The 12045-nt window shown below is 33.0% G+C and overlaps 1 protein-coding gene across 1 annotated transcript in view; it reads right to left on the bottom strand.

The window, feature by feature from the left end:
- The window catches only part of LOC148604894 (uncharacterized), a 71169-nt gene that overhangs the window by 31768 nt on the left and 27356 nt on the right, over window positions 1-12045 (bottom strand). Inside the window, exon 3 of the mRNA XM_088547381.1 lies at window positions 5935-6050. Within this exon, the coding sequence (XP_088403507.1) occupies window positions 5935-6050 (116 nt within the window). The remainder of the gene's footprint in view (window positions 1-5934; window positions 6051-12045) is intronic.

The raw sequence follows: 12045 nt of genomic DNA, 5'->3' as shown, positions 1-12045 counted from the left end.
AAACATGAATGCTTACTGAGCCGGGATTACATTGGATAAAGCGAGAGGAAATAAAATATTAGTCCAGGGTGGTTAACTTTATAAGATGGCGTATATCTGGGCATTAGCAAAACAAACATGACCTATTTCGAGTAATTATATGGATTCTGCGGTTCTCACGTTCGAATCCCCATGAAATAATTAAACTCGTGCTCACAGTTCGCAATGCATTTTCATTTTTAAATAATATTCAAAATGTATATTCGCAAGAATTTTAAAGTTAAGGAGTCTTCCAGTCACTCTAGCAGTAGAATTTTCTTCGTCAGCTAAAGGATGTTCTGTAGTGTTTGAAACATAGCTCTTGTTTAACTCTTTTCATACAACTATATACACGAATCAAACAAAAATAACTTTTCGCTTGCTTATTCTCAAGATTTTAAAATTCTGAAGTAACCAATCTCATAAATATCCACACGCAAAACCATGTATGACTAATATTATGGTCAGAAACACCATCCTAAGTCCTCCGTGTGGGGCGATAATGCCTTGGTGCGAGACCAACGTCTCCAGAGGATAAAAATGATCTACAAATAACACTAACGTGAGAAATTTGTACAAATGAGATTCTACAACCATTAACCTATCTATAATAATTGAAATATAAATAAACTTGTTGAAGAATTTTGTTAAGTGATACATGGCAATGTTCCATTAGAATTACGGACTATTTATCAAGCAAATATGAAATAAAAATGTATGTCAGAAAGACCCCCAGGTCAGACGAAATGAAATAAGTTTACCACTTTCTTGAATAAAAAGAGAAATATAAAGACGGAACTTATTTTTTAGGCTTAAAAGTGTTTTAGACGGTCATTATCTTTTCCTATAGTTTAGAGAACGTTTAACAGAACCATGTTTTTGCCATAATTAGTTGTTAATTAAATATTCCGGCTGAAGATTCCAAAAACCGTAACATTCCGTGTACCGAATATAGCATATTTGTACGGAAATGATGAGACGGAAACGAACCGTTAAGTGCAGGGATGGACTGTGACTAAAATTTTAAGTCTGTAATTTTAGCTGCTTAGTTCCTCATATGAACAGCATACTTTGAAACATTTTATTTCTAGAACTTCAGAATTGCTGACTCACAAAACTGAATGGTAAAAAAAAGTTTTGTGTAAGAAGCAATACAAATCCTTCTAATAATCTAACTAAATAGATGGACAATGAGCCTTTAGAGGACTATTTACATTGCTGATTCTGAACATATCTTTAAATAACTATGGCGTATACAAGATATTTACTTCTTTTGTGGCTGAAAGGAAAAATATAAAACAACCATGTATTTGATAGTAAAACAGTGTGAAATCAACTTTTTTTTATCGAAAAATGTTACAAAACGAGTTCAAACCAGGTAACAGAACTTTAACAAGGAAAAACAAACATTTTTGCCTAAAATTGTGATATTTTAAATCTTTTTTAAGTGTTTGAATAGAGGGTGGAGTAAAGATATCAATTTAAAGAAGGAAGTTTTCTTTGTGAGTTTCTAAAGAAATATTAGCTTGCCTCGTTCTGAAATCGCAGAACTTGTCACGTGGTACATGGAAGTTGGAAGCGTTGAAAGGATGACCCTATTACTGACATGACCCAAATCAGTATTTTTTCGAACAAAAATATATCTTTTCATATTGCGTGCAACCTCGGGCAAGATTCAAATTTTGATCAAGTTAAAGTCTTGCTATCTAGTCTTAGTAATAAAGACAAGCTCACCAGGAGGTCGGTCAAATATAATGCTATACAAAAAAACCTTTCATGGTTTAAAGGATGATATCGTATCAGAACTTGAGTAATTGCCACTTAATTTATACTTAATAGTCTCTTGTATGAGAAGTTGATGAAATAACTGTAGTTATAAGACAATATGGTTTGATGAAATTTTATCGTCTACCCCGGGTGCCCCTCTATCATCATATTAAACAAACTGCCAAATCAAATTTCACCAGAATCAAAAATGATATACTAATTCACATATTTAGGTCGTATGCGAACAAAAACTTGAAATATGACGATATATACATATAAAGAAGGAAAAATAAGATTTGACATATAGTGTATTCAATTCAAGTTGATACAGATTTTGAAATTGTACACAGTATAGTCGTCTTTAATTCTTCATAAGGCGTTACTTTTGTTGATAAATTGTACGGTGCGTCGTTCTGAACAGGATTCATGCATGTTGTCATGGTCCTCCTCGATAAACTTGGTGAAACACCTAGACAGTTGTACTTTTGTGCAATATGGGTTATAAATATGACAAATTATGCAAATCTAATGATATCAAGACAATTTTATTCGTAATTTGTCATTTCCTGTTTCTTAAAAATAAAAATTTGTACCTTAAAAGCACTTTTCAGAACAGTGTTTCCGAAGTGCATATATACAATAATACACTGGTGCATATGTTCAATAGTCCACCAGTGCACTTTGTCGTTTTCACGTCCTTTTTGTGGTTTCTCTAAATCTTTATGGACAAATGTAACAACAGCATAAATTGCAAAGTATCAAGGACAGTGATTCTATGATGAGACGGAGATGAAGAGTGGAGAGCGTACTTATCTTACTCTTCAACGTTTGATAACAAAGTACATGTGCATGTATGTGGTTTTAAATAGCAAATTATCACTTTTGATAAGAACAACTTATTTTGGTAATCTAAAAGCACATGGTAAGAGACGATTTCCAAATAAAATAGATGTCATTGATTAGAAAACGCAATGATTAATATGAATACTATAGTAATTTATTTTAGGGTTATGTTTAGTACACCTAACTAGGAAATAAATGAATCATTCGAATTAAGTTTGACCTTTAGCAGATTTATAAAATATACAAGTACGAGTTATTTGTAGTTCAGCAGTGTTTACTTCTAGACTTATTTTAATATACATGCTTAGCAAAATTCAAGAACTCATCAAAACCCGGCATCTCGTACGGGTATACATAATACGTGCCTAAAATCTTAAGTTTCATAAAAAAAATTAAATTCTTACTATTCATAACAATTCCCTTGAATGGAGACATGCAAAAAGTGTCTAGTCACACCTATATTAAGTAGTTTCAACCCGTCTTTAAGAGTGGTCCTTGAGTTTACAGTTTGTTTGGACGTTAAGATGACAACAAAGAAAACGTCAAAATTAGTGCCGTCATATCTAAGTTACTACGAAATATTTATAAGCAAATATATGAAACATTTTCTGTTTTTATCTTTGGATTAGTGTCTTTTTATGGAAGATTTAAATGAAACATAATTTAATTAACTCTTGATTTCCAATTACAGATGAAGGAACCCAAATAGGAAGGTGTGGTTTCATCTGTGATAAGCTGAAATTAGCTTCAATATTTACAGTTGAACGTCCGATGTTTTGAAGTTCTAACTTTTCATATTATAATGGCAATTAGCGAAGTTTAATATTCGTATAAAGACCATCTGACATGTTGATTTGAAAGCTGCAAAAAATAACATATTACTACAATGTATAGTTTCTCCCCCTTTTGAGTATAAAATGAAAGCTTTGCAAATTTTGGATGTCAATCCGTCTGACATTGTGGCTATAAAATCGTGGGATTACAATAAAAAGGCAGACAATGTCCCTCGTCTCGTGACCCTATGAAATACAACAAATACTGGAGAAAAGATTAAGTCCGACTTAATAAAAATCTTGACTAACTGGTCGATTTATCTTCCGCAAAATTAAGAAGAAAGTTATGGGCTTTGCTTGGTAATATTTAAAAAGCTCTTCTGTTTATGATCAGTTATCTATTGCTAATCTCTCGAGTCTTGTACAGTAACCACGGAGAGAAGCAGATACAAATTACCGTAAATTAAAGGTCGGGATAAAAGCCCTTTCTTGTCAATGACAGTATTATGAAGCACTTCCCGTTAGGTGGATTAAAATAATGATCGCGGTCCCGACTGAGGTCGTGTTTTACACAATCAGCAACTATGTTCTTTAATCTAATGTTTAGCAACGCCCTCATCGGAGGAAAAGTTACAACGAAGCATCCATTCAGAGATAATCCGTTGGCATCTATATTAGACCATAGATAATGTCCATACATTTCATCTATGTCAACAAAGCACAATTCTTAACGTATAAAGATCTGCTTTCTGAATTTTATGCACATGACATGCTCTAACAAGACAGCGTTATACATTGCATTTTATATTACCAAACAAAGCATCAAGTGCAAATCAAAAGAACAATGAACATTTTTCGTAGCTAATATCACATTTTTGTACTTCTGTATTTCGGAAAGACTTTATGCCTATAATTTTCCCACAGGGCGCAATTGGTTGTAAAATCGGTATTCTATCAGGCTTAATAAGACTTTCAAAACGAAAACAAGGACAATTTATACACGCGGAGCTTATACAACGCCTTTTCATAATACTCATTGATACAAAAAATCTTCACCTTAAGGAAAACACGCACTTAGTGAGAGGATTATCCCAAGAAGTGTGACAGTTAAGGTTTATCCCTGCATTATTCGGGTTATAAGGTGTTAAATCTTTAATATTCTTTAACATGGACCCAACAGACACAGTCGATGCCTATCGCATAAACCCTTAAGATCATTTTCTATAAAAAGTGAACATGACATAATACAGGGTGTTACGGGGTGGACTCCGTTGATTAGGTATAGAGCTTTTAAAAGCTGTTCCGGTTTTATGATTACCTATGAACTTATCCTGTTTATTAATTGATTAGAGTATAATTTGTTTGAGACGAACTGAATACACGTAAGAACAAACATTTCAATTGTGTTGTTGTTCATTTAACTCCTTCAACATATCTCTGCTATACCAGATGAGGATCGCACGGCACGACGACTTAAACCCCCCTAAATAGAGCCCTACTATTACATTATTCTTATGACACCTTCTTAATTTTTCTTTGTATCATGGGTTTTGTTCTGCAGATAACAAAATTTAAAAGGAAGTGCGGTAGAATTACTTTACAAATGTTGTATCTGGGACATCGATAAGAACGGTTCGTCGGTTTTCTATAGGAGCATTTTGCCGCCACGATTTTTTGAAAAAAAAAGCTAGATGTGTTTTATGGGAGTAGGCTTATTAGTTTTAATTGAAATCAAGAACAGATGTGGCCTTAGCGAAACGGTCACCGAATTTTTAGAAATTGCACTATCATGATATATTCCACCGATTTTCAATGGTGGAGATAAATTTGATTCAAATAAAGTCAAGTCAAAGGCAACATAATAACCAATGTAATATAAACGTATACAAAAGGTTGCAATCAAAACGTTCATTTTTTCTTGTTGAAGATGACTTGCTATTTCCTACTAAATTGGCAGATGTGATCGTAGGGCTTAACGTAAAGACATGGTAGTTTCAAGTCAAACACGGAGATGTGAAAAACAAGTTGAAGAACCATAATTATACTATTTAACCACATTAACAAGTATCTTTGACCGTCAAGCTAGGCTTGCATTACTAGACATAATAGGTGATTTCAATAGTCGTCCCTATAATCAAGTTTTACAAAGCATGATAGTAAATTACTGGGCAGTTGTTCAGATCAATTACAAAGGTCAAAAACTGATTTATGTACAATAGAGGTCAAAGTTATCGAGTCAAGAGAACAAGAATTAGGGTATTAATATTATAAATGGGTACTGCACCCTTTTCGTCGTAGTGACAATATTGAGAAAAAATGGTTTTTTTTCAGTTAAAAGGATCCGTTGCGACTAGCAACCGGTTTGTAAATCCCAATTGAAAGCGTAAACAGCAAATGTACGTTCACGTTATTATTTTAAGAACTGAACTAGCCGCATCCACGACAGACGTTGGTTTGGTTTGCAAAGGTGGTTTCGTAAAAATAGACAAGGCTGAAATGGAACGTAGAATTTTCCGTCAACATATAAACGTACCTGAAGATGTGCCAGTGTTTCCAATGCATAATGTGTGCCATCTTTGGAGTATACACACAAAGCTGAGAGCAACTCAAATACCTGTTTCTTTGTAGCTTCGTTATCTGTGTTCAGAGCTGAAAAAGAAGAAGTCATACTTTGAATGCAACAAAATGCAACAAGTCATTAAACTATAAAAATAATTGACTTCAACAATAATGCTAATGGTATACATGTACTACTAAATAAAATATGTATCTCTAAAGGGATGATGTCAGTGCAAGAAATTAAGAAAGCAAAATCTGTGTATTTCCCCAAGAGCCGAACTTATATAATACGAATTTTTGTGAAGGGTAATGATGTTTTTCAAACACACCAAAAATAACAATGGTGGAATGAAGAAAAATAGAATTCATAAATAGGTGACCATTTTGTACCTAGTAACACTAAATAATTTTGTCTTTAATTTCCGTCATTTTTAGGTTCAACCCTTGGTCAAGACAACACCAGATGACGGGTTAATTTTCCATTCCAGACTCTATTATACAAGTTATATGAACTTATTGTAATACTCTAAAAGCATTATATTTGTTTGTTTTCCATATCTTTATTTGTTCTAGTAAATAACCCTTATCGGGTGTCAAAATCATGTTCAACTGTCATCCGGAACATCAAAAGTTAATGATCATTGAATTTCGATTGTTTGACCTTTTCCTGTTCAATGTGCCCAAGGCCGTGGAGTGAAATTGACCGAAACCATGAAATTTGAAAATTTTAAAGGTGTGTATTGAAATTGTGTACACTTGTCATGAATCAAAAAGCCATGTTTTGGTTTCCCTGTAAAAATATCATAAACAAACCGCTAAATCAATAATTTAGTAGTAGGTGATTTCAATGTCGTTCTAATGTTATGATTCATAAAAGTCACCATTTCTGTTCTATAGTTGTAATTTTTGTAAAATTTTAAAAAAAATACGAGACTTTATTAAATAACCACGTGTCCTGCCAATAACGAATATAGTGATATACCTTATTAAGGAGATAAGATTCGTATTTAAAAAAAAGCAAATGTTTGCATTATCATTCCCAATTTGCTAGCGAACTTGATGCCTACTCCAAAAATTTGTTCTAATAGCACCCTCTTAACATGGCAGTGTCCTTTTACACTCACGCCGTATTTATTTCACTATACAACACGAACTATCATCAAATAATGTAAGCAATGATCGTAACTATCTCCGTTTGGAGTAGCTGGATGTGTAAGCGGTTTTTATCCTCATTAAATTGGACTAAAATATATACAATGGCGTTAAAAACTAATTACGTCAAATCCGTTGTATCACGTTCGGTCCATATTTACGACGTTAAGGTGTTGAATTAAGGTGCATTAAGCATTATCTCTTGTCATTTAGGGACTCTTTCCAATGTTTATCAATTCATAAATTCTACCATTTGTATACTGGTTTGAATTCTTGACAAGATATAAGTAAATTTAGCCTGACATATTGAGAATGTGGATACGTATATTGCAATACTTTTTGTTAAACAATGATAAATTTATCACTAACGATATTTAGTATCTTGTGTTTTTCTTTACGAGTTTATTAGAAAGTGGGACTTTTACCTGTCCTAAGAAAGAATAAAAAGTCCAAATAAACACAATAAATTTTATGAGATAGGAAAGTGCACAGAATATGATTCATTGCTTTCTTATTGCATATTAGTATTTGACCCTTAGGAATGCTTTAACGAAGATAGCAACCAAGATTCTTTCTTTTCTATCAAACAGAGAATCTGGTGCATCCAGAGAATCATACCGAACTTTGCATCTTAATTATAATGTTGCTTATATGCAATATATGTGGCACTGCAACTGCTGAAATATGCGTATATCAAAGAGTAACCAAGGGAACCAAGGTTATAGCGGTAATCAAAGAAATGTAATCCAGGGACAAAGACCAGACATGGAAAACCGACATACACAACAAATAACATCAAGTAACTAAAATCATACATACAAAGTAACAAAAGCAATTGAGCAACTCAGACTCCACTAAAAACTGGGAGAATGGCCCAGGTGCACCGGTAGGGTAAGCGTCCTCTGCTTTTCTAGAAACACCCGCCATCAATTCACCCTTAGGTCGCACGGATTTATCAAACAATAAACTGTCAGTTGTACTCAGCTTTAAAACATCAGATGAATGTGTTGGTCAGACTTGGAGTTCAGTACATGGGACATTCCAATTTACGCCCGCTACTAAGGACACTGATGTTATAAGCTGTGTTTATTCAAGAAATTCAATTGACATACAGAAAAAAACAAATGTTGACATTACAATTAAAATCTGTTGTACTTTGTTTGTATTTTGACGATACGAAATGTTTGCTAACTGCTTGTGGACATTAAACAAACTAACTATAACAAACTTACTAAACAGTGAAAAAGCTCGAACCGAGGTCTGTATTTTCATTTATTTAATTAACTCAACTTGACACTATTGGTAGTTTACGTAAATTAGAAATTTGACCAACACAGCATACAATTTTTATTAAATTTTTTGAGGTCATTTAGCATGGAATTAAACCAAATACTAATATGGTAAATATACATAAAAATTCCGGTATTCCAGAATCGTACATTGTACCCGAGAGCTGTAAGTTATACATACATTGGGTGATTTAGTTTTCACATTAAGAACTACGGATTGTGATGTCTTTGGTTATGCGCCAATTAGATACATAACAAAGGGATAACTTCTAAATTCATTAATTCATTATTTGTGAATCCGTATCACCATGGAAATATTGATCTTATTACACCAGCAACATGGGTCAAAGGCTTTTTTTTAAGTCTCTGCACGGTGAACTATAAATATCTGAATTTCTATACTTGATACTTTTGTTTCACTCAACAAGTCTTTATCAGCCTAAATCTTTCATATTTACGAAATAATCACTGGCTCATACACGTACACAACCCTCTCCTTAAGAGGGCAAAAGTCTTCTCATAAACAAAAAGCAATCATATTGAGAAGTTTGTCCACGTTTTCCAATTAAACTTGCCATCACTCATGTCCATATAAGCGATCAAATCTTTAAAATCCCTAGAGTCCAGTTTATTTTCAACAGCATAATGAAAATCGCTTGTCATTCATTTTATCGGTTAACACTTAAAACACCGTCAAACTAACTCAATTTAATGTCTTTGTGAAAATTGATACAATGCCCCAATCGAGGGATAGTTTATAATGATGACCCGATAAGACGTAAAATAGGGTCGAACGTATTTTTAATCTATGATGGTTGAGAGATCATCCGTTTAATGCTTTACCCTAGTAAGGTGAAAAACATCTCCGAATGCCTCTGGACAATGGGAAATGACATGCATGGTATGTTAAATAGTGAATTAATAAAAGGATGGTTGGGTAAGAGTAGCAGAAAACTCCACATTTATTTAGAAATATCGTTAAGTAACAAGCTCCATTATGAATCGTTCACGCTTATTTACTGGCCAATAAAGCACTCTAATATTAAAATATTTTATAGTCCGAATTGTACATTAAAATGAAGTTTTTTTAAACACCTGAACTGCTTAAGTATGCCTACCACAGGGGAAACGTGAATGTGACTCATCTCAAGTTTGTACATACTCCGAGGACCTCGACAGCTTATCTACCGAAACCTTCGGCTTACTGTTAACTAGCAATTAGCCTAATAGGTCCACACCTAGATTTTAAGATACTCGTGGTACAAGACAAGGTACTTGCTTCAGCTATTCGTTGCTTCGACAAAGATATTTACATTGTCAATTGACTTGTATAAACATCCTCAGTTAAAATGAACTCTGAAACCAACGACTTTATTCTCCTTGTTTAAAGAGTCTATACTGTTGCATAAAATTAATTTGTTTACTTCAATGAAACTTTGCAAAGGTATTAAGAATTGTCTCTGACTCACAGTTTGTATTGACCTGCATGTTCGCAAATTAGGTTTGCTCGCCTCATGCTGTTAAAAAAATTCGAGTGAATTGAGCATTTCCTCGTTTTTATCTAAACTATACCAACTTTATATAACAACACAACCAACCATAATGGGATTTACCAGTTTATTTGATAATGTCCAAGTTGTCCATATTAAGAGTAAGCGCAGACTGACTTGCTATTCATCATAATATGACAAAAAAAAAGATGCAATAAATTCACGCATTTTAACAGCATCTTTAATCTTTTTATGCAACATTATTTAAGAATTGGCTATGATAAAAATTTTGTCTATTGAAAAATAACAAATTTTCCATGTGCATATTGTTTATTGCGCGAAGTGGGGCGTGTCAATATTTTTAATCCATTAAGATATAACAAAATTATTTTAACCAATCAGATTACAGTATTTATCTCAAATTAATTTATAGACGCGTCAACAAAGTTTTGGTTTTGATGGAACAAACCAGGAAACAAAAATAATGACACGTGCAAAATTTGGGTGCAAGCAGATTTGGATTAAATTTTGCCAAATATAAAGGTACAAGTCGCCTTTAGTCTAACATTGGGTCACTGATCTCAATATTAAATTCCCAGGAACTTTTAAAACTTTTCAGTAAATCTGGCACGCGTGTAAAAAAATATTAATAATATTCTCTATGATATTCAGGTATGTGATATCAAGATCATGATATAAAATTTCTTACAATCAAAGTGAAAATCGATCAGCAGTAATAATGATACAAACGTTTCAATGGGAGGGCGTGAACAGAAAATATGAAATCTGACCCTTGGTAATGAAGGGTACAAACCTATAAAGAAAATCCATTTCTTTTTTGTAGTCCTGAATAACCTTTGTGTAAAGAGATATTTTCAAGTGTCATATCATTTTTAAAATGTTAGATATGTTAATATAGCCGCGGACAATAGGTAAACGACAAGATTTCTCTTTTGTTTTTCAGTTGTTCGACTGATTGATCATTAGACGCTCAATAATGGAGAGGTCCTCGAGAGGGTGATAAATCAATAAGAAAAATAATATTGACTATAATGGATGTTTTGTATCTACCATACGTGTCTTCAGTTATATTAACACATCTTTTGATAATTTTACGAACAGGGACAGTAAATGCTATTATCGTTTGGCCATTTGTTGATAGTACTACTTTCTTGACGCGGAACAATCGTAGTGGAACAATCCGCCGCCCGCAACAGAATACTGTCACTTCCACTCCAATGGACTATGTCATAAAATGAATTACTTTTGAAAACAAAAGCGTATATATGTCTGATTTATAGTCCCTTTAGAATCCAACTTTAAGCCGATCTAGTCGTATTAAACTTATGAAATGAGTTCTTGCAGGTAACAAAGCCTTGCTTATATGTTCAGTATCCACATGTATTCAAAAAATCCCGTAACAGATTACGAATAATTACACTTAAGAGTAATAACTTCACCGAAATGCGTTGATAATTACAACAATTATGGTATATACATACAGGTATTAAATAGTAGACCTGTTGAACCCATGATTCCCAAAATAAAACAAAAATATGAACTTTTACTCCTTAAGCTTTTTCAGGCATGGTTTGAGTAATGAACCAGGATTAAGGTACGGGATGTCACAGTTACAATATAACAATGCTACATTAAAAAGTAAAAACAAAAGGTGTAGGGACGTATTCTTTCAAAATAAAACACAATGTTGTTCATTATGCCTTTTTATATTATGTCACATTGTCAAATATTGTTTATAAGGTTAAATAATTGCCTATTTTATCCCAGATACCACATCGTTGTGAATATAAACCAGATCAATGACTATTTATGTATGGTATTCAAACCTTTAGAACCAAATTGGTAATAGGTCAAGAAGAGTCCTGTAAATGGGTTTAATGCAGATTTGTTCAGGGCGCCTTCACAGTTTTTCATGCCTATAATAAAGTGTAAAGAGTTTCTATTGTTTGTTTGAAATATGTGTGTTTGAAAACTTATTAGCAATGGTAGGATCGAAACACATTACTTGGCATTCCTTTACACATTTTAATAGCTCTGATTTAGCCTTTTATTAGAAAATAATGTTTAATTTAAAGGCTATACTCAATTAAATTGTAACTTAGAAGATTGATTAAAAACTGGTATTAATCGGCA

The sequence above is a fragment of the Perna viridis genome, chromosome 10, assembly GCF_037379345.1.
Source record: "Perna viridis isolate PV_CMFRI_1.1 ecotype Kerala chromosome 10, ASM3737934v1, whole genome shotgun sequence".
Lineage (NCBI taxonomy): Eukaryota > Metazoa > Mollusca > Bivalvia > Mytilida > Mytilidae > Perna > Perna viridis.
This window is presented reverse-complemented; position numbering and strand designations above follow the sequence as displayed.